Below are 24,092 nucleotides of genomic sequence, written 5' to 3'. Positions count from 1 at the left end.
ATGAGCAGGCTGAGGAAAGCCATGGGTTTGCCATGTGGAGATGCCTGCAGCCCTGTAACACAGCCCTGCTGCCTTCCCCCATCAGGATGGAGGAGCTGCTCTGATATCTCCATCCGTTTCCACTCCATGTGGCTTTTTGCTGTCATTTCTTTGCTGAGATGCACAGTTCGTCTGCTCCACTTATCTTATGCCACAGTGCACACCTCAGATAAGTTGTGCTTGTTTAGAAGCTGGGTGTGTGGTAAGGTTTTAGGATGGTAACTGCCATTAAGGTTAGGAAAAGACCACACAAAATAATCATGATAAGAAGGTCATCCTTAGCCTCGGCTGTGCATTCGGGCAGTTGCTTTTTGGAACTCAGATCTGAGCCATCCACGCTGCTGAGGGAAACTGGGAATCACAGAATCATTAAGGTTGGAAATGACCTCCAAGGTCATCCAGTCCGACCGTCTGCCCAACACCAATATTTACCACTAAACCACATCCCTCGGTGCCACATCTGCACATTTCTTCTACAGCTCCAGGGACGGTGACTCCACAACATCCCTGGGCAGCCTGTGCCAGTGCCTGGCCTCTCCTTGGGAGAAATTTGTCCTCAAATTGAATGTAAGGAATGGGAAAACAGTCATCTGTTGGCCAAACCTCCCCTTGCCATGTCCTTGCAGAGGTGAAATGCCTTCACAGTCCCTCGTGGTCCCAGTGGAGGGCTTTCAGGTCTTTGTGCAGGGAGGGGCAGCACAGAGGATGCTTGGTCAGTCTGAGCAATGGGCTCCACCTTTGTGTTTTTCACCCCAAAGCTGCCCAAGGAAATGGGGCATCAATCTCCACTATGGATAGAGTGGGATGCAGCACTGAAACTGGGCTAATGTGGCTCATCTTCGTGCCAAACCAACTGGATCCTGTTGGACAGCTGTGCCCTTATGCTGCCTGCAGAAGCAGGAACATCAATGGGATGAGGCTCCCCCTGCACTGCCCCACTGGACTCAGCCCCACTTATCACAGAGATGCCTGTGCATAGCAGAGCTGTCGGTCAGCCCTGGACTGCTGGCTGGGGCTGAGATAAGCTGAGCACACAGTCCGAAGGGCACAAGGCATTCAGTGAGGCTCTGGGATCTGTCCTGGATGGGCACAGAGCTGGAAAACACCTCTGGGGTGAGGTGATGGCACTCCAAGCGCTCTTTTGGCTGCTCTGGACCAATCCTGCCAGGCTCTCTGCAGGCCAAACATCCCCTAGATCTGCTGAAGCAGGGCACCTGGGGGCTGGCCATGCTCTGTGTCCTTAATGACACAACATCACAGGGCACAACTCGGTGCTTGCCATGTCTGCCTGCACGGTTCCCATGGTGTGACAACCCAGGGACCCTGGGATGTTTCCAGGGGCCTCTCCAGGATCTGTGCCCCAGGGCTGGGTCTGGCCATGCCTTAGGGTTGCCACATCTTAGGAGCTGTTTGCCTGCAGGGCCCCGCTCCAGTTCCCTCCCAAAGCACTCAGGGAAGGGAGGTCATCCTCTGCTTTGTGCAGAACAAAGCCTCAGGTCGCTCCTTTATCTTGTTCACCCTCCCTTATTACCAATAGTTTTTCTTGTCCAACTGGCTTTCCCTGCTGCCACATCCCTGAGAAGAGAGCACAGGTCCACAGGCAGAGGTGAGGAAGGGTGCAAGCCTCACCGAGACCTGCCCCAAACCCACTGTCTGTTTGGGTAACACAAATAAACATCAATTCCATTGGGCAAGTCACCAACATGGGGAGGTTGTGAAAGGGAAGAGAGGGAAACCAAACAAAGGGTTGGAAGCCCTGCCAGGAATGTGGCACTGTGAGCAGGGGGGGGTGTCCCTGCATGCCAGCAGGGAATAGCTGGGGGCTGTTAACTCCTGGGAAACCCAGTGAGAAGGACACGGCTGTACTTACAGCTCCTGGCTCTCTCCAACATCTTCCTCCCAAAAAAAGCAGGGCTGATGTGACAACACTTTCAGGGTGTGATGGCATCGAACTGCTTCTGTATGCACTCCAAATAACTTCCATGCCATAACCCACAAGTGCAGGTGGGCATCACGAGGGGGACAACGGCCCACTGGGACACAGCCTGTGCCACACCTGGATGCCCACAGCACAGCCCTGGACAGCAGCTGCCACCTGGTGGCACAGGGACAACGCTGCTGGCTTGGATGCAGACATTTGGGGTGGCCCAGAACCACGTCCTCGGTCACCAGGGCAGCTCTGGAGAGACTGGGGCTGCTCCAGCACAGCCCAGCATCACCAGTTTTGCCCTGCCAGGCACACCAAACCTCAGGGCTGCAGACATTCTGTTGTGTGGCTCTACCCTAAGAGAGGAGCCAAGGGGGAACAGGTTCTGCTGGTGGGGACATCATCCTAGGGAGTTTCCTTTCCTTGACTCCGGGGACCCTCAGCTGCAGAGGAGATGGGTGCTGGGGGCTGCCAGCCCATCCCAAAGGTTGGGCTCCTTGTTTGCTCAGCAGGGCTCAAGCCCTGCCCTGTTTCCCAGAAAAGAGGGAGACAAAAGAGGAAGAGGGGGAAGGGAGGAGCTTAAAAGAAACTTCTTCCAACTTCTTGGGAGGAGAAAAGCCCTATTCAGAAGGGAAGAATACCCAGTGGAGTCGGTCACCAAGCAACCCACAGCAATGCATGGGCAAGGAACAAAGCTGCCTGCTGCCCATCCAGAGCCCCTAGACTCGGGGCAGCAGCCACGCACAGGCACTGCAGGGCACAGAGCCTGTGGGTGCAGCAGGAAAACCCTCCGTAGGCTCTGGGGAGTGACTGACCACAGATAAGATACTGACCACATCTCAAAAGGCTGCAATGGAAATCAGCTTGGGTAAAGCAGTGCCGTTTATTTTGTTTGCAAAAGCCCACTCAGAAGGCCAGTACTCTATTGTGTTTTCTCAGCACAATGTAGGCAGGCACTCCAGTCAGCAGCAAGGACAGACAGCATCCATCCCTGGATATTGAGAATTCTCATTTCTCCTGATAGGAGAGGAAGAACCATGTTCCTGGCATAGCCAAGCACCAGCTTCTTCACCAGACTCGCTACATGTAGTCAGCAGCCAGGGGAGTCCCACAGCAAGAGGCACAACATCCATCATCCTGCTGCACTATGGAGAGCTCTCCCCTTCCCTTGTGCTGATGGTGAACTAGGCCAAGGTCAGCAGGCTGGGCACCAGACATCACAGTGCTCCCCAGGAGGTGTCACAGCAAAGTCACATTGGGAATTGAGTTTGGAAGTTAAGAGTTCAGTCCTTCTTTATGTCTGCAGGGAGCAGAGTGACAACAGCATCTCCAGGACACAAATCATCCCCTTGAGACAGGATTGTCCATGTCCCCATTTCTATCCACTCCTTACCCAAAACACCCAGCTCCACAAAGAGCACTGCTCACAGAGAGAACCCACCTAGAACAAAACTAGTCCCAGCCCCAAGACCATCTCTTTGCAGAGGGAGAACCTGATTAAGATAATGGACACTGGAACATCTGCTATTCAGATTCATCCTGGATTTCTCTTTCTCAGCACCAGAGCCTACAAGCATCCACAAGTCAGATGGGACTTGTTTGGAGGCACTTCTCCCTTCTGTTCTCTTGGTCTATAGAATATGCATGTTTTAGGAAGTGTTGTGAGAAAATAAAGATACCAAAGGAGGGAAATATCTCCGTGGAGCTGAAGCTGGGCCTGGAAGTCCAGAGCTAACCCTGGCTTCTGAGGTCCTCCTCTGTTCCCCGTGAGGTGTTGTTGAGATTTCCCAGGCAATGGCCCTCACCACACAGTCAGGATCTCTGGTAGAGCTTCATTATGTTCTCATCATGAAGCCTTTTCCACACCTGCTTCTCCAAGTTGAAGTCATGGTTAATGTAGAAGATCAGGCGTTTCCACTCCTTGTCATAGTAGTGATCCGAGTACTTCTGGTGACCTTCTGTGATGTAGCCATAAGCACTCACCTGGGAAAGACAAGAGGGCTCAGCAGGGAGAGAGATCAAGGACAGAGGGAGCTAAATGAAATACAGGACAGCTCCCAAATGGGGTGGGAGCACAGAACAAGGACGCCTCCCAGTTTATCTGCAAGGGCACCCAAGATAGACCAGGCTGTGAAGAGGCCCAGAAAGCCAACATCCTTTTGCACTGACTGCCTGGGAGGCACAACAGCTCTCGTCTTAAAGCAGGCTGCACAGCCTTTGTGTGAACTATTTTGGGGCTGCTTTTCTTGTGCTCACTTTGTTCCCCTCTAGGTGACAAGTCAGGGCTGGGGACACCCATACTCAGTTATCCTTTGTTTCCAGACAGGGCTGTGAGCAAGAATCATAATGCCCTTACCCGGTCACAGAGGTGCAGGGCAGTCAGCAGCAGGAGGGCTCCTGTTGTGGGTCTGTACAACCGCCAGTAGGGCTTTTGCAGATTTTTGGATTTTAAGAACCTGCAGAAGAGAAGAAAGCGCGGCGTGGCTGCTGAGCGTGCTGCTTCAAGCTGTGCATGGCTCGTCCTCCTTGGCCCATTTGGCACTTACCCTCTTTGCAGCAGCTTGTGGCCACACTGAGCATTTCAAACAAGCCACAACTGCTCATGTATGCGTAATGCTGTGTGCTCAGTGAAGCACAAGGCCAGCCCACAGTGCTTCCATCACCTGCACTGAAACCTGCACTGAACCCAGCTCAGCCCAAACTTTACAGGATAGGAGGCAGTGGGGATAAATGGGAACATGATTAAAGAACCTAGTACATTCAGATCACTCCTTGTTCCTTGCCTTGCAGTGCAGAAGTGGCTTTAGAGTCCCCTGGTATCTTCTCCCCATCCACATTCGGGAATGAAACATGATGCAGAAAAGGTGCAGAAGGAGGGTCACAAAATCTGCTAGGAGCTGCTGTGTTTTGTGCCAGCAGTTGTTAGGAAGGTAGGAGTCCACACATTAAAAATAGAATTTGAGCTCTCCTGGCCTTGGAAAGAGCCCAAGTCAGTGAAGAGAGAGAAGAATGAGCAGGGGAGTACAAGCCATCTGGCATTGCATTTGCTATCTATCAGAAAGACACAATGCAGCTCTCAAGGAGACCAAAGGGCAAACACAATCAGAGCTGGCCACAACAGGAGCTCTGCTTCCTACATCTCCTGGTCATGTGTGGCCCACAATTGGCAGATGTTACAATAGTAATAGTATCCAGGACACACTTGTAAGAATGAGATGCAAAGAAGGGCAGTCAGGCCAGACAAATGGGATGCTGAAGAAGAGCTCATTACTGTGCTTGAGGGAACAACTAATGCCTTGAGTTAAGACATGATCTAAGGAGAGGAGGGCTGTTATGGAGCCTTCCTCCAAGGTGCTGAGCAATGGGTAACATGAAAGGTTGGTCCTGAACTGGTTAACTATTCTGGCATCTTAGCAATGCTCTGCTCACATTTAACATTACCACTTGACCCCTTTTGGATGCAGAAAGCCAATCTGTCTGAGAGCTGCAGCTTCTCTAGCTCACAGATGAGAAGTTTGTAAGTCTACCTGCAGCTGACATCCCACTGCAGTACCACAGAGCACTTTAAGTGACTGCACACTGGTGAAGCTTACCCTGAATCTGCTGGTATGGCTCAACTGCAGTTACAAGTCAGTGGGCTGGAAAGAGAGAGCACAGAGACAGAGAGAGATGCTGCTAGTCAGAAAGCACACAGTTCCCAGCTCACCTGTTTTTCAAGTATCTGAGGAAATCAGGGTGAGTTACCAGGTACTTATTCATTGTGAAATCTTCATCAAATCTCTCCCGGGGCCTTTGCCTAGGGACAGGAATAGGGAGACTCAGGATAAACTCCTATATTTCGCTATGGCTGGAAAGCATCAGCCTGATGCGCTTGGTTCAGTTATCCTGCAACATTTCTTAGATGATGACAAAGCCTCCTGTAGTGCAGCCACCTGTAGCCTGCTGCAAGAGTGGCAACAAAGGAGATGGAAATATCTAAAACATGCATATGTATAGATAAGACGTGGTGAAACCAGTTCTTCATCCATGAGTAGGACCACGTACAGACACCAAAGCAGCATGCATTCATCCCAGAGAAACTCAAAGCTTTCTCTGAGCTCAGACCACACACCACTAAAAGCAGCTACTATTGAAATAGCTAGGAAGGAGGCGTATTGGTCACAGCAGTGCTCACAGCTGGGAGGGAAAGAAGACATTTCTTCAGATAAATCAGCAAGGAGGGAGAGTTTAACCTGGTCTGCAACTTGGCAGACTGAGCACTGTGGAGAAGAAGGTACAGCAGAGAGCTCCACACTGAAGGACGTAGAGGTGAGGCTAGTTTGCTTTACCCATAGTGGTTCAGGAATCCTTTCCTGATATCCTTGTTCAGCAGAAGAGCCTTCAGCCACTCATAGTCTCTAGCTCCCTCCAGGAAGTGAATGTATCTGATATGCTAAGAAAGAAAAAGTGAGCATTAATGACCAACACAAGAGAGACATGTTCTTTAACACCAAGAAGCAAGCAGACATCTAAGCTGACTGAGCTTCTCAAGCACACACTGGTGCTCTGTAGCTTTTAACCATCCCACAGTGACAGAATGGAGAGAACATCTGATCCATAGCTACTTCAACATGCCAAAGGTTTGTGAGGGTGGTCAAACACTGGATCAGGCTTCCCAGCAAGATGGCTGATGACTTGCACCTGCCACTGTTCAGGAGGCATTTGGAGAATGCCCCTAATAATATGATTTCACTTTGGCTGGCCCTGATGTGGCCAGGCAGTTCCAAGTGAACTATTCTGTTGTATTCTAAAGGGCTTAGGGTAGGACTAACACAATTTGCACCGTGAATATTCACTCCCAAGCCAAGGATCCCTCACTAAGAGTAATGCTGAAGTGTTAGCTCAGCCCCTTTGCCCATCACACATGAAAAGATCAGAAATGAAGGTCACAGGTTAACAGAATCCAGTCAAAGCTGTACAAGCATAGACCTGACTTACCTTCCCCTGTGGGATCTTCTTGAACCCTTTGCGCCCCAAGTTCTGGAGAGAGGACACAAGGGAGTATGCTGTGAATCCATAGAAGGAGGTTTTTGTTCCCACATCCTTTTCGTAACCTTTGATTACAGCCCCGCTCACCCTGTCCAAGGAAATCAAACAGAAACGGTTAGCAGATAACCATGGGAAGTGCTGGCACCCCTATTTATAACTGGAAAAAGAGAAAAACCTTTGTGTTTTTTCATCTCTTTCTGCCACCAATCATTTGGGCAGCTGGCAGTCAGCACAATTTCCCTCTAGCCAGAGCAGGCTAGCTGTGTATCTCCCAAGAACCATCAGATTGTCTTACCGGAACACGTAGTCATGGGAGTCAATCTCCTTGCCCATTCCAGAGTTATTCAGTATCCCTCCATTCCCCACAACAGCACAGCTGATGCATGTTGACACATTACTGCTACTGTTGGCCAGGAGCAGCTGCTGGTGGGGATTTAGGGGCAGCCGTGACATGACTTCTTCTACCACTGCAAAGCAAACATGGTGGAGCATTAGCATCAAGAACCTTGAGAATAGACACAGGGAAACCACCACAATTTCCTCCACAAGATCCACCTAGCTTGATGTGTTTGTCAAGGAGGTCCTGCAAAACACCAGAAACCCAGCATGCGGTTCCTGTGGGAAGTTTTCATGGTCTCATTCTGACAACCCTGGAAGACTCACGTGAGTAATTCAGCTCCATGAAGCCGTAGGGAGGTGCAAAATGCTCCAGGCGGTCCCACTCGCTGACATTGAAGTAACTCTTGTCTATGAAGAGTGTGATGTTTGGCAGGAAAAGATCTCTCAGCCAGCCAGACTTGGCAGCCTTGGCCCTCACTGATTCAGAGCAGGTCTTGAAAAACAAGAAGAAACAATAAGGGCTGATAAGCAGGGAGCTGATAAACCTGTCTGAGTGCCTATGCACAGGTGTTGTGTAAAGGATCAGAGAAACTCCAGTGGATCATCCACTCCTCTCAGTGTCCCCATTACCACGAAAATGAGGCACAATAACAGATGAACAATTAGATGATGCAAAATTACTTACAAGTAAGGCAGGATTACTCCAAGTCTCTGAGACTTTCCTCTTCAGAAAAACAGGCCTGTACTGCTCACAGGTTTTAATGGCCTCAGGCTTCACTACCTGTTGCCAGTTGATACCTTTATCACATGTAACCTAAATGTACCGGATAAGGCACAAGCTCACAAGACTTTGATCTCAGATACAACATGCACACACACAGTGATACACGTGGGGTCAGATTACCATTCTGGATTCCCTTAAAAGCAAAGAAAAAGCACACAAACAGCTTATTCCATCTCCTAAAGGAATAGCAGAGCAACTCGCAGCTGATAAGGGAATCCAAGTCAGCTGATCCTATGTAACAAGAATGGTCTCATTGCAGCTGGCAAGCATTAGGCTGTGTGTGCAGATGGAGAGCAGAGAGCTCCAACTGTGGTGAATTTTCCACTGAGTCAATTTAGGCTTTACTGTCTTAGACATCTTCCCCAAACAGTTACTACAGTATCTACCAAAATACAAAAGAAAAGACTAAGTGGATCTATGTGCCCACCTCAAACCCCTAGAAGTGGTCAGACTGCTTTGCCAAAGCCTTGCAGCATGCTCACAGCTGAGCTGGGCTCCCTGCTGCAGGTGAGAGTGACATTCTGCTTGTCATGACAGCACTGCAATGATAAGAATAGTGTACAGAGTTTGATGTTGGTGTCATTTCATGCATTTTTTACATTTTTAGCATGTTACATGTCCAGAGACAGGGATGTTTCCTGCCTGTTTAAGCTGTACTTTGTACTGTTTGAGGCCTGGTGCTTCTCAAGCCTCCACAGCTAGTCTGGATCAATATAAGAGGAATTAGGGGAAAGTCTGACTGTGCAGGAAATGAAGGAAGTTGGAAGCACTTCTAGTTACTCCCTCTCTTTGCAGAAATAGAGATGACATTTGGAAGCAAGATTCAGTGCATGATGTCTAGATCCATATCTTCATCAAGAACCCTTCTGCATGTACTTCCTCCGTGTTCCACTATTGTGGAAGGGTTTTTCCCACTGTCTCAGCTGTTCTGCACGCCCAGATGCTCCGAGCCCCAGTTAGAATGAAGAACACTCTTGGCTTCCTGCTGAAAGCTGTTGTCCCTCATCTCTCTGCCAGCTCCTGCTCTGCACTCCGAGATAGCTGCATGTCTTCTCTAGGGAGCTGCAGAAGACAGAAGCATCTGGGAATCACCAAGCAGGATCCAGCTGACCTAACCCCACTATGTGTAGTGCAGTAGCACAGGGCAGGATGAGGGATTGTCTCATATGGCACATGCACAATCAGCCACATATTTTGCCCACTTCCATTTGTATTTCGAGTGCCTCAAGTCCAGGAACAAGGATGCACATCCTGCTCCACACACTTGATCGTGAGCCAGGCCCTTCTGCTGTGTCCCAGTAAGGCTGGGCCAGTAAATGAGCTCAAGGGTTTAACAGCCAAATTTTCTGTTTAATAGAATCACGAATCTTCTCCTCTCATGTGGCTCGATGCCACGCTGAAGAGCACAACCTGTCAGCAAAAGAATGGCTTGCACTGCCAAAAGGGGCAAAAACCACAAAGGAGAAAGAACTCAGAAAGAAAACATCAAAACAGTAAAGTTCATCCCAGGATGAACTTTTCTTTCACTTTACTCTGACTTTAACTCAAACAACTAAGAAAGCTCTCACTTCTGTGCATCGAGATCCTCCTCACTCCCACTGCCAGTGTCACTCCTTACAGCACAGCACAAGCATGACAAGTTCCCCACTGCTGTCAAAGCTTTTGACTTGCATTAATACATATCTGCTTGGGAAAACAGATTACACAGATCTATACTCCTGTTCCTTCCCCACAGCCCTGATTACTTTAGCCTGGTTGCATAATACAAAGATCAAGGCAAATCTGGGAACTGTAAAAGCTGAGTCTTCACCACAATGGAGATGTTACACCTGTATGAGGACCATGATTTAGGGCTAGGCTCTGAACGTCTGTCGCAGACATTACAAGACTAAGTGTAATGGCACTTACCTTAGGGCACTGTGCCACACAGAAGCTGCTTTATGTGCCTAAGTCTCCTATGCAATAGAGCAAAGCACTCAAGACTGGAATCACCTTGTAGGACATTTAGCAGCAGAGATATTCTCCCCAGCTCCTGATGCTCCTGAGTTATAGGAAGATTGTTATGGCTGACTTTTAAAGAAAGGAACCCATGAAAAGGGGTGCAGTTACAACAACTTCCCATCCTGGAGCATGGTGGAGGACTGGCCAGGCAAGCTGAGCCATACAGCTCTCCTGCTCTGGGCCTCAGCAGCACCTGCATATATGAGTGGGTTGATCTACCAGTTTGGAGATCAGCCTCCACTCTGAAGGGCAAAGATGCCCAGTAGAAAGCAGACAAAGGTCAACAGGGACATACACACAAGGCCATCACACCTACCGATGCTGGAGATGAGCTATCCAGTATGTACTCATCATCAAAATCCCACTGAGGCTCAGTCTTGAAGTCAGCAGCCCTCAGTTTCTTCTTTTCTGTCACTGTGGCAGCCTGAGTCACAGACCTTGTGGTTTTCACTGATGCAGGAGGCTCTTCTGCCTTTGGTTTGTCTTTGGATGTGCTGTTTGCATGAACTACCTTCATCCCAAAGGATGGCTTCACAGTCGCCTCCTCTTTGTCTCCCTTCATCCTGGGAACTGTTCTCTTTCCATTGGCTTCCTCTACCCCTGTAACTGGTCTCTCTACTGTTTTCTCCTTTGTTCTCTCCACTACAGAGGCTGTTGACGCTGTTGTATTCTTGATTCCCACCACCTCAGGGAATGGTTTCACAGTCACCTTCTCCCTGGCTTCTTCCACCCCGGCAACTGGTCTCATTGTTTTCTTCTGCTCTTCCTTTCCTTCCCAACTTGGTGTACTCACAGCAGTATTCAGTTCGAGCCACGTAGCATTTCTCTCCAAACCAACCTTTAAAATTCTCCCATTAGCAGAATAGTTTGAGCCTTGCTGATCTTGGGTGTCCACTTGTAGCATATGTGAGATGCTTTGGTAAATCTTGAGTTGCCTGAATGCAATCAAAGGAAAAGAAGACACATCACAAACACTTTCCACTTAACACTGAGCAGCTTCTAGCACACTTCTTGTGCTCTTGACTGTACTTCAGATCACTTCTGCACACAACCATTACACTCAGATGACCTGCACTGGTATCTGCAACTGAGTTTCTACAGGGAACTAAAACACCTTTATTAGAAGGATGCTGTCTGAATTCAATTTCATTTAGGTATTTGCCACCAAAGTTTTATTCAAATTTCCATATTCTTCTTTGGGACTTAACTCATGAAATATGCTTTACATTGGCACTAACTACAAACCAGCACAGAATAGCTTTGCCCTGCCCAGGGCACGACAACCCCCAGGAGTGTACATAGAGCACTGCAGGACTCTGTTTCAGAGGTACTGACTTCAGGACATGAGCTACAACACAAAGACAGACACCTGGCATTCCACCTTATTTATCAGCAGAGACAGGAGCTTCTGTGTTAAAAGTATGGAGATCTTACAGAGTTCAGAAAAGGAAGTCTGCTAAGGAGTGAAATTTGCTCCATAAGCATGCATCACTTCTTTTACACCATCTCCATCTATGACATTAGAAATTACAGTCATAAAAAGACCAACTGTGACCATATGCTCTTATAATTTGGTCCCCAAAACACCAGTTCATCACCAAACTGGTTTGCCTCAGAGAGACCATTCAGATATAATGCAAACTGGTAATATTCCAGGATCAAATCCCAAGGGATTTGAGAAAGGCAGTTCTATCTTCAGATTCACTTAAGATATCTCCCAAAGAAAGCATGCCACAAGTCAGACACAGCTCCAGTGCAGATCCTGCCTGGGGAAGCTAACTGTCTTGCAGAGAGAACAGAGTGATGCTGTGAACTCAGATATAGAATAATGCAGAAAAAGACTGTACAACCCCCAGTTCCACCTCTTGAGTTTGGGTCAGAACCAAGGACTGAATCCAGACCTGCACATCTGGAGCCACAAGGCACTATTTCCTCTCCTTTTCCCCTGAGCTTCTGCAATGGCATCACACACCACTCACCAGCTATAAACACCTTACAACAGACACTTCAAAGCTATTAAATACATTCTAAAGCTTATATGTATAAAATCTTTCTTATATACATAGAATCCTAGAGTGGTTTGTGTTGGAAGGGACCTCAAAAATCATCCAGCTGCTCTTGAGCACCTCCAGGGATGGGGCATCCACAGCCTCTCTGGGCAGCCTGTTCTAGCACCTCACAACTCTATGAAAAATGTACCTCTGACATAGAATCTAAACCTTCCCTGTACACACAGTTGTAGGGTGGAACAGGAAAAAGCAAGCTGAAACATTCTGCAGCTAAGCTTTTACATACAACAAAAGTTTCCATAACAAACTGACGTTGTTGACTGATCTCACACTTTACCCTTTGGGTGATACAATCGTTCAAATAACTTGTTTATTGCATGATGCTGAGAAGTGCTCCCAAGGTGATAAATGGGAAAAAAATACCTCTGCAGATAAGAGGTTGGAGACAGCACTTTGATTACTGCTGAGGCTGCAGAACAATACACTGTGAAGTGATTAGGAAATTATTAGCCTAGGATGGCTTTTAAAAATCAGTTGATATAAAATGGATACTTGGACATTTACAACACCATTTCAAGTAAAAAGAGGAGCCTATCAGCTCTTCCTCTACTTCCTCTCATTTAACCAGCTTCAATCAAGGATGCAGCAGTTGCTTTCTGTCATAGCCCTGCACATTTAAATGCGTCACTGCATACTCCAATAAACAGAAAGATTTCACTTATATTCTAGATAAAAAGACATTTGGTAACATTGAGACCAAAATGCAAAAGGGAGGGCTCTTTGCATCCAAAACCTTACTTCTTGCAGTCAGAGGCACGTGGCCAGGCACTTGTACCTGCACAGGACCTTGATCCCCTGAGCAACTCTTTAAAACCAGACAACAGGTTCAACCCAGTTCATCAAACACCAGCCTCTGGAGTAGAGCTGGCAAACAACTGAGGAAGCACAATAATATTTACTGTCACTTTCTTCTTCAATTTCCTGAGCCCTGGAGCAAATAAACCCATGACAATGCTGCTTTCTGTATTTCACATTGCATACAAAGGCACAAAAATAGAAACAGAGACAATCACATACTGCACATGCCTGGGTGTGTTCTACATAAAGTTTCAGCAGCGTGTTTCCAGTATCTTTGTAGGACAAAATGGTTTAAAGAAGAGCCAGGCATGGAAAAAATAAGATAACTTACATCTTTATCATGTCAGTGTGACATCAGGGTGCCAGTACACTGCAAGTTTGTATTACTTTAGGAATCAAGTGCTGAAGTCACTATAAATGTAAAGGTATCACACCAAACTCAATGTCTAGCAATGCAGTCTAGACTAGAACTGGGTGAGGTTTTTATGGGAGCTGCAAGGAAAAAGCAAATATGTAGTGCCAAACTATGGAAACACGGAGTTCATCAAGTAAAAGCTGCTTTCCTAATACAACTATGCAGGGAAGTACTGGGAGCTGGTGATATAGCAGAGAAAAGTTTGGCTGTGACCTTCCAGCACTGTGCTCTGATTGTATACAACACGGTTTTCTAAATTGGTCATCAAACTCAGATCCAAAGTGCAACTTTCAAGATTAAAAGAGAGAGGGACAGAAAGCAAGCAGAAGCACTCTATCCACAAGCACGTACTGCAAGGAAGCAGGGCTCTTACCTGAAAATGCTTTTATCCATGCCAAACAAGGAGCTAAAACTAGTAATGATGAGGGAGAAGACTGTTAAAACAAGGAGCCAACGGAATATTCTGGGATCTTTAGGAAGCCTTCTGATTAAAAACCCCATAGTGAGAGGCCTGAGAGAGATGGAGCTCTGCTGCTGCTGCCCAGAGGTGTGCCCTATGCAGCTATTTCCAGGTGTACTGAACTAGTGGGCTGGTCTTCTCTCTGGATTTCCCTGCAAGAATGTTCACACCCTCTCTCCTAAGGTTCCCTGAGTCTTCACACACAGGTCCAATTTCTCAGACAAGATAGCAGTTTTGCACCACTTCTATTATTTAAAACTTACTGCTACCCAAACTGGGGAAAAAAACACTTTTAACTGCAGACAGGAAAGATTTCCTCTATTTCCCTCTATGAAGTTAGTCTGATGCAAGAAGAAGGAAATCCTTTACCTCTAATCTGGTGGAGGCATCACTGGGAGCATTGGTGTGAATTACAAGAGCAGCCATATTTGCAGTCAAAGAAACATGGAATGACTTGGGTTGTAACAGACCTTGAAGGTCATCTAGTTCCAACTCCTCTGGCACAGGTAGGGTTGTCACACATTAGAAAAAGAAAATAGGTTTCAGACCACCACCTGCCCAAGGGATCAGGAAAGATTCAAAGCATAAGCACAAACAAATCTTTGGTTTCTTCTTCTTGCAGTGACTGTAGCTCCAATCCAAAAGCAATCTCTGCCCACAAAAGCTGATATGACATACACATCCATTTTACCTTGCGAGTGCTTTGCTGCAGATCAGAGCTGGACTCCTTGCAAATCCACCACAATGCAGAGGAGTTAGTGCTTAAAGTCAGATATCTGCAAGTCGCAGCCAGCCAGTCCCCTCCCTGTCCAACAGGCCAAGCCAACTTTCAGACTAATAGAATTCAGTCTCACTTTTTCACTTCTGAAAAACATGTCAACTTCACTCCAATCTCACTCTGTTATGGCCAACAAACTTGTTACACAGGCTCACCTGGCTCAGGAACATGTCCCTTTGGCTCTGAGCTGTCACACAGATAGATGGCTATAGTTTGCACTCTCCAGCCGTTCTTTTTGAGCTCTGTCAAGTTTCCTCCACTGCCGTGGCCAGGACCAGTCCCTCACTTTTTGGGGCAGAACTCTTGCCCCATCCCTTCACAATGATCGCTGAGTGGACAGAAAATGCCAGTGATGCTAGTTCAACACTGATACAGGGCGTGGATGAACTTGGGTCCATGAACAGCTGCAGAATGTAAAAGATATACATCACTTTGGTGAACCCACACTACCATTTCTTTGTGTTTCTTATGTTTGAATCATGTCATCATGTACAGAGAGACAACTGCTTTCTACACTACTGTTCCTCAATAGGACCAGTAGAACATCACTAATGTCAGTTCAAACAAAGCTCCACTGATGCCATGTGCACACAAAACATTCCGAGGGTAAATGAATCCCTGCGACAACCTTGAGGGTACACACCACGCTTGAGTGGAGCTATAAGCATATCAGATCTAGGAGATGTTGTTCCTCGTTGATCTGTAGCACCTGACAATGTCTTGCCCTGTCCCACTTTCCCTGACTCATATTTGAGCCTCCTCATGAAAATCTGCACTTTGCCCAGAGACTGACTTGGCAGTCCAGAACATGTGTCTGCACTAGCAACGGGAAAGACAAACAGAGATGATCCCCTGCACCTGAAATGCAGTTTTACATACTACAGCAAACAGCTATTTTAACTCACAGTTAAATATTAACCCTCATAACTCAAGTAGGAATGGCTTTTAGTAGAGAAGCTGGTTTTGTGCAGTTCTTATCAAAAACAAAACTGGGAATAAGTTTTTGTTGCCAACATCACAAATATTAGAAGCTAACATTCACACTGTTCCTAAACACACACAGTGCTGACATTTGCTCTAAGTTACAGGAAAGCCAATAAAAGGTTTCATGCCTACCTTGTCCCAATTGTGCATCCTAGCATCTGCAGGGAGTCCCTGTAGCTACATCAGCAGTAACTGCATTTCTTCCTAACAAATTCATCTCTCTGGATTAAAGTGAAAAAACACCAGTTATCAGAGGACAGAGGAGAGAAAAAATGAAACAACAACAGATTTGAAACATGGGGAGGTTGTTAGCCCAGGCTCTGCTCCTCCACCTACAGCAAAACATTTCAATCTTCCCAAAGTGAGCCTAGGATCAGAGGAGATCCATTGAATAGTGACAGGCATTTAGAAGGGGTTTGGCCATTGTATTGTCATGCAGCACTCAGGAGCTCTAAGCAATTTTGGAGAGCCAGGTAACAGGTCCAGGAGTGCAACATGCAAGCAGCAATTCTGTGCTTGCATCTCCAAAACAATATTGTCTTACAGGGGCAGCTATTGGTCCTGAAGCACTGATATGCAGCACATATAGCAATGGCTTCGTTTTAGCCTTTGTCTTTCCAGCCCTTTGGGCATACTGCTTGGGAGAAGCTGCTTGTGTGTGACTACAAGGCATTTATTGTTAACAGAATCCCAAAGGGAAATTCTGGAGGCAGTAAGCATTTTCCTTCGACTTCCTCCATGTAACATTACTGCAAACCCAAGAATCACGAGGGATAGCAAGATTCCTACAACCAAAAAAAGACAGCTTTCTTTGCTCTTGAGGAGCTGTGCTGACAATTGTGGAGAATGTGTCTGTAGCACTCTGTGTCAGCAAAGGCTGTGCTTTGGGGAATATTCAAATCTCTGGCAGGTATAGGAGCTGAAAGCAGGGTCACTATGCAAAACATCCAGCTTTTCACTTTCCTGTATTTGTGCAAGGGAATTAAAAACAAATAAACAAAAATCCCAAATCCTAACGGGTTTCACTTCCTTGGAATAGTATTTCATCCTCTTTTCACCCTCACTGCTGAAATCAGCCTGCCAGAGCTCAGCCAGCATGGTGAGCTCAAACACAAGGTCAGGTTAGGAAATGTGGCTGTACGCTCTCAGCCAAGGTGAGGGATGATCCAGTGAAAACACAGACCAAGAACAAAGCTGCTCTCTTACAAAGCTCTGTAAGAAGCCCGATTGCTGGGACTTACTGGGCTCCCAGCCCATAAAAACTTGTTTTTCATTCACCTCCACTGCCAGGGAGATAATTGGCAAGACTGCAACCTGACACAGGCGCTGGCAACTTCTCAAGGGCCACAGGGCAGATGCCAGCTTCCTTTCCCAGATTAGAGGTTTGTGTGCTTCTCTGGCAGCCCTACTGGCAATCCCAAGAGATGCTGCTTCTCTCATTGTGCAGGGACTCCTAGCTCCTGGCCTAGCACAATGCCTACACTAGAAATTATTCTGTTCTTTAGCACTGAAAATAAGTCTTTTTTTAGTGAAATCTACCTGGGGCCAAGTGAAGGTGGCTTTTTCCTAATACTTTTTTAACATTTTGTTTAACTCCAGATCCACTTAACTATATCTTTAGTTACATCTTGGGCAGACAAAAGGCAGATTCTGTTTATTTTTTTGAATAAACTTGATCACAATCTGATCCGTTTGCTGAGGCTGTTAGCTCAAGTCTGAGCCACACCAATAATTTATCTGTGTGCAAATTTTCCTGAGGACTGTGTATCAAACCTTGTTTATTTGCCTGGGCTCTGTGTGTTTTCCACTTCCCCGTGTCTGCGCTAAGGAAGAGGGCATGCCAAGATGTGCTGCAAGAGCAGCAGAACTGCACAAAGAATGTGTAAACCATTGTGGTTTTCAGTGCTGTTTTGCCTGTGTGGTATCCAGCCTTACCCAGCTAATGACTTGGTAAGGAGTGAAATCTACATTATGACAGCAGATGTTACGGGTCCAACCTGGAATATTTCCCCTACTTCCAGCCAGCAATGTGAACACAGGCAGCTCTCCCACACGACGTAGAGTCCTTGCTTGGAGCAATCACTTGCTTGGAGGTAGGCTGAAAGAGCTCTGAATTTGCCTATATTACAGCCACTAATCTCTGGGACTTTGGTTCTTCCTGTTATCACAGCACCTGCTCAGGTTCTTTGAGGTCCTTGTGGCCACAGCTAGAGGTGTTAACCTCTTAAATGAAACAGATTAAATTTTCCATCACTCCTTTCTGCCTCTTCAGCTGTTTGCCATGGACCCTGTCCTGCTTAAGCTGCAAAACAGAAATAGCACTGGTCCCTGCATTCCTTTTTCCTTTCTCAGAAACACCAAGCTGAAAAGATTGATGGGCCGCCTCATTTGAAAGAACTTAAAGAAAAAAAGTCAACAAATAAAGAGAAAAAATATGCTCCCAGTAACAGTGGCTACACACTCAGTTGGAGTTACACAGGCTGGAGGCAATCAGTGCTCCTTTACCCAAATGCCTCCCTAAACAGCCTTTTGTCTGTCCCATCCCAGCAGGAAGCCTAGCATATCAACACAGAGCTGACAGGCAGAGAGACAAAACTGACATCACTTCAAGAGCTGATTTGTGGGTTTTGTGGCTTGTGGGTTTGTTTTTTTTTTTACTTCTCCTTTAAAACCTACTGATAGAAAGTTGGAGAATATTCTGTTCCTTCTGTGGAACCTCTGAGAGAGCTGTTTACTCAGCAGCAGGGCAGTACTGCAGACAGGTGAGCAGCTGATGTACTGAACTCGTGGTCAGTTGGCTTCTCACCTGAAAATCAGCCCTTCAGTAGAAGAATTGCCTATCAGCTGCTAGGATTGGGAACATTCCTGGATTCTCTGCCACTCTGGAGAGAGAAACATAAGGACCACAAATCCTTCTCTACACCCCTAGCAAGACATGCAGGCACACCTCTTAGCCTTTCACATATGCCTGCGAAAATAAGGACCTGCACCAAATCACAGTTGTGCTGGTCTACCACATTTCAAGCCAAATGTGAAAAACTTCTTTGTAAAGATCTTTATTCTTCCCACTAATTCAGCATCAGAAGCCACCCCTCTTTAGAACTAGAAGGACATCTGTGCCATTTGGCATCCCCTGGTGTGAAAAGTGCTTACAGAATAAAGTACCCTGTAAGCCTGCTTCTTGTACATCATGGTGTCCCTGCCTTACAGCTGGAAAACTGCAGCCTCACAGTGCCTTCCTTTCTGTCCCTGTAGATGCATCAGAAAAGTGATTTTTAGCTGCAAGAATAACAAAGCCATGGAGCCTTGTGAAAGGTGAGATGGTTTTACTGCTGGAAACTGCATACTTATCTTTTATCTACTGCCATCTATTCAGCAGTTCTTCTGTGTTATCTAGAAACCTAGAAGGCCCTGTGCTACCTTTCTTCACCTCACTCCTATTAACTTTTGCCAGCCAGGAACAGAAGGTGACTCTTTGCCACCCCATTTGCACACCACCTCTAAATATGCTGTGAAAACCACAGGCAAAGACATTGATGAGAAGGAGAGCAGCACACCGTGCTATTGTAGTGGAAATGTGAGATTCTTGCATTTGGGAATGGCATACCAGTCTCTCCCAGTCCCCTGGGAGCTACTTAGCATCTTTTCAACTGGGGTTTGTCTTGCAAGCATTAGATCTCTAGGAAGGTTTGCAGAATGTCAGAGCCAAAAGGGATCAGCTAGTCTGTTTCTAATAATATGTAATGGCATTATACATCTCCTCCCATGAGCTGCATTTCATAAAGATAGGTACAACTCCAGTGCAAAGCATGGCAGGGAGCTGCTCAGTGATTGACCGTCTTTGGTTGGGGAACAACTGCATTGTGCATCACTTGTTTTGTATATTATTCCATCATTAACATTATTAATTTCCTTTCCTTTCCTGTCCAATTAAACTGACTTTATCTCAACCCATGAGTTTTACTTTTTTCCAGTTTGCTCTCCTTTCCCATTGGGGTAAGGGGGGGTGAGCAAACAGCTGATAACAGCCACCAGTATGAAAACGAATTCTCCCCAGTTAAAACCAGGATAGCATTCCACTGACCAGTTTTTATGATGCCCATCTTGTTCCAGTCAACATTCCGTCAATATTTGAATTCATATTTACACCTTTATCTTACAACTGTAAGGAAATGTCAGCCCAATTTACTTCAAATAAATTAATATTTGTTGAGACAACGCATAGAACAACAGGAGGAGACTCTTATCAAAGCAGACAGAATTAATTATCTCAGTGGTGTTTTCCAACCCAAATGATTCCATGACTCAGTGAAAATAAGGACTTGAGACAATAACTCTTCTGGTAATTTAACTGTGTGTGCTATTCTGTGAAACTTTATGGCAGAGCAGTCTGAGCATTCAGTGGTACAGAACAAGCAGTTAGGTTTATAACATTTACTGTCTGTAATTTGTCTGAAAGCACTTGTAAATTAAGTTATTGTCTTTCCTTCAGCTGATTCTGAAACGTGGTCTTTGCTGGAACAACGCTATCAGCCACGTTCCAGCATCACACACTTTTTCAGACATGTCTGAAATAAACAGAAAGGAGACAGAATGGTCAAAGGAAGTTAACCACATGAGAATGGAACCAGGATGACACCACAAGTCCTGCTTTTGCCCAGAGCTACATGGATATCTTTTTGGTTTTAGCTTCATCTAGACACTGGTGGCTCCACCACAACATCCTCAGAATGCTGATGGCTGAAGCCACAATGCTCCAGCAGCTCTCCAGTCTCAAATGGGCTTTTTGCTTTGCTGCCACCAAAATATTTCACTGATGTCCATCAAGTCAACCTATTTAAATCACTCAGATATGCCGAAGTGCCCCATGAATACATTAAAATAACGATACTCCTTCCTGGATGGAAGTTCAGGTCCTCTCTAAAATGTCATTTGATTTCAGAATTAGAAAAATACACATTGTCTTCTGCTCTAATAGCCCTTTAAAGATAAATAGGCAGATCTTCATTTGTGGGCTTACACATGGTTTGCTATCTAACCTATTCAGAAGATAAAAATGCTTCCTGTCACGTCATGTGGCTAGACGTTGGTTTCTGTTATCCCCCAAAATAATTTATTGCCTAGGAACATTAGATCAACTGCAATAAAATTTTTCTGTGAAGTCATATCCTTTGGTTGTTCATTGTTGCCCATTGAACGCTGTACTCATGGATAGGAAAGTCAACACAGAATAGTGTCTTAAGGATGCCTGACCTTTGTCAAGGATTCAGAGATAGGTACACCCAGTCACACGCAGCTGCTCTGCCTGCCTGACTGCACCCAAAGGGGCCAACATCGAGGCAGGCTTGGCAGTCACTAACATTACTGAAGGCCAATCCAAATTGCACTCATGCCTGCAAACCTACAGGCACCAATTGTACAAAGTTTCCTTGAGTCAGAGCAGAATCCAGATAATGGAACTTTGTTTCAACATTGCAATTGGCAAGTGGAATCGATGCATAAAGGAGAAGAGAGAAGTGGCAAACAACGTACCATTCTTAGCCCGTTCCTTCCTAAGTGCACTGAAACGTGCCATCAGGATTCCAGCCAAACCTTTCTCTAGAAGTAACCATGAACTAATGCAGAGCAGTCTGCCTTGGGACCCACTTGTTTAGAGAAGGTCTTGTACAGCAGCTTGGCTATCAACCACATGCTGAAGAACCCCTACCCGGAGATGACAGAGCCACCCATTACCATCCCAGATCCTGAACCCAAGTGTCTGCATGAGCATGTCTTCACAGACATGGGAACAGTCCCTTGTTCTCAGCTGGGGACGGTGTGGGGGTGGTTATAGCTATAAAGGGCAAGCTAAAGCCCACCTCATTTTGATACAATTAGCAAGAGGGGTTCTGCCTCATCTCTGGTTGTACAAAGGTGAACAGAGACATCAACACCATCTTCATGGGCTTCTCAGTATAAAAATTATCAAACTATCAAGCACAACGCAAGATCATTCCTGGGTACAGGATATCCATCAGCAAACAAGGATGACAAATCACCCTTTGTTAAGAAACTATTTGCCACATAAATCCAGGAGAGGAGCTGACAAAAAGAATGTCTGCAGCCAGAGAAGACCTGGTGATGTTCTCACTGCCCTACAGGAACCCACCTGGAGGGGAAGCGTGGCTGGCACTGCCATCTGTAGGATCTTCACATCACGCAGCTGCATCACATCCCAGGCAGAATATTGCTGTGTTGGCTGCTTCCCAGAAGGCTTTTCCTCGAGGTACACAAATCTATAGTGCAGGGTTATTTTTTTTTTATGTCTTTGTATCACACAGAAATTTATCTCTGTTGAAATTATATTCCCATTACATCGACATCAGACTTCCTGCCCTCATTTTGCTCTCCTATATCTGTAAGATCAGATATAGGGGAGAATGCTTGCAACCAAAGTCTCCTGAAGACTTCAGAGGCAGCATGAGGGATCCTACAGTTGTGTGAATTAGGTGTAAAACCACACAGCAATTTCTCCACCTCCACTATGCTGACAAATTATAGAAGACAACAGGGTTGTATGGGGCAGTGTGCAATTTCTTCAGGACATTTTAGGGAACTGTCTCATTATCCCACTCACAGCACTGTTAATTTAACAATGCAATGGTAGGGTTGTTGAAACTGGCATGGTTACACATAAGAGGGAAGAAGGACTAAGGCAGCCTGAATATAGCAGAAACATACAATCTCCTCCTAGAAACAAGCGTTCAGAATGCCACTTCCCCTGCTTCAGGGTGACTGGGATTCATATTCCCTACTATTTTGCTTCTTCATTAATGCCATGTGGTTCTAACCTACCACAAGGACAGTGGATATGACGCAGGAATCCTTTGCTGCAGGTCAAGGAAGCCCAGCCTACACAAGAGGAATAACTGGCAACACCTAACCTACAATTTTCATGCAGTGCTCCTTGAAACAGAACTCTTCTTCCTTCAGACACAAGTAGTCCTCTTGACAACAAACTTTTATTCCAGTGACTCTCAGCTAACTTAGTGCACTTGACTGAGCCAACAAATACTCATCCTGCAGATGAAACAAAGCTGAACTCTTGGGAACTGAATGACTGAGGAAAGATTTACATTAAAAGTAATAACAGTAATAATAATTTGGTCCCAGTGAGGATGAATTACTCAGACTTGAAACAGGCTGGGTGGAAACCAGTGAAAATATGACTTTTCCTATATTTAGCAATTAAGTTCAGCAAGTCCCAGGAATGCCAGATAAAAAGCAGATCACAACATACAGGATTCATCAGAAATTTGCTAAGGAGGAAAAGATTGTGCATATCTTTCTTGCTAATTCTTGCGGAAGAAAAACAGTACCTGAGGTTGGAGTTGGAGCTATCGAAGGGCTAGGGCCATGAAGATGGTCAGGGGACTGGAGCACCTCCCATATGAAGACAGGCTGAGGGAGCTGGGCTTGTTCAGCCTGGAGAAAAGAAGGCTGCGGGGTGACCTCACTGCAGCCTTTCAGTACCTAAAGGAAGCCTACAGAGGGGAGGGGAATCAACTCTTGGAAAGGGTAGATAACAGGAGGACGAGGGGAAATGGTTTCAAGTTGAGGGAGAGGAGATTTAGGTTGGACGTCAGGGGGAAATTCTTTACAGAGAGAGTGGTGAGGTGCTGGAACAGCTGCCCAGAGAGGCTGTGGATGCCCTGTCCATCCCTGAAGGTGTTCAAGGCCAGATTGGATGGGGCCCTGGGCAGCCTGGTCTGGTATTAAATGAGGAGGTTTGTGGCCCTGCATGTGGCAGGGGGTTGGAGATTCGTGATCCTTGAGGTCCCTTCCAACCCTGGCCATTCTGTGATTCTGTGATTCTATTCAGGACCTCTGCTGTTTGCACAAAACAACAGCACCATCCAGCGGATAAACAGTACTTGCATTCCCCTCCCACCAGCTGCCACCTATCTATAGAAATTGCACTACATAAACTTTATGACAATTATAAGTGAACTAAGGCTGCATTTATATTAACCTTGGGTAAGAAAAGCTCAGACATTTCAGGAGACTGGTAAAAGAACTCCCCAAAGAATCAAAAACTTTCCACCTCCAGGCAGCTCTGTTAGCACTACCTCTCACCAACTGTTCTCTGCACCAAGACTGCAATCTCTTCACCACTGCTGAGGTGGAAAAAATGACTCCAGAGAAGATGAACAGTCACCATACCTCACCCCGGGTGAGGCATCACAGCTTCACAGCCAGATGTGCTGCAGTGAGTCCACATATGACCACACAGAGAAGGCACGCAACTCCTCCGCTATGTTTGGCCCAGTTAGTGCTGCCAGTTTTGGTGATGTGTTGAGGCTGCTTAGGATTCCCCAGGACAACGGCTGTTTCATCCGTTTCCACAGTGAAAACTCTTCAGTTTGGCTTTATGTGGAAACAGTCACACTCCCCCCAGCAACTCCTGGAAAACAAGCAATTAGCCCGTTTC

At 46.3% G+C, this 24,092-nt stretch overlaps 1 protein-coding gene across 1 annotated transcript; it reads right to left on the bottom strand.

The window, feature by feature from the left end:
* Positions 1–3,327: 3,327 nt before the first annotated feature.
* Positions 3,328–24,036, bottom strand: ST6GALNAC1 (ST6 N-acetylgalactosaminide alpha-2,6-sialyltransferase 1). The gene is made up of 12 exons (XM_090121918.1): positions 22,981–24,036; positions 21,771–21,897; positions 15,755–15,843; positions 14,794–15,042; positions 10,435–11,053; positions 7,658–7,826; positions 7,290–7,461; positions 6,944–7,082; positions 6,295–6,398; positions 5,673–5,762; positions 4,323–4,422; positions 3,328–3,949 (listed from the first exon to the last, which is right to left on the bottom strand). The coding sequence occupies exons 5-12, from the start codon at positions 11,020–11,022 to the stop codon at positions 3,779–3,781; spliced, it is 1,533 nt and encodes a 510-aa protein (XP_089978044.1). The 5' UTR covers positions 11,023–11,053; positions 14,794–15,042; positions 15,755–15,843; positions 21,771–21,897; positions 22,981–24,036; the 3' UTR covers positions 3,328–3,778.
* Positions 24,037–24,092: the final 56 nt, after the last annotated feature.

Source organism: Phasianus colchicus, chromosome 20 (assembly GCF_987193195.1).
Source record: "Phasianus colchicus chromosome 20, bPhaCol1.hap1.1, whole genome shotgun sequence".
NCBI classification, from domain to species: Eukaryota; Metazoa; Chordata; class Aves; order Galliformes; family Phasianidae; genus Phasianus; species Phasianus colchicus.
Note: the sequence above shows the minus strand (reverse complement) of the source record. Positions and strands in the feature narration are given on the sequence as shown.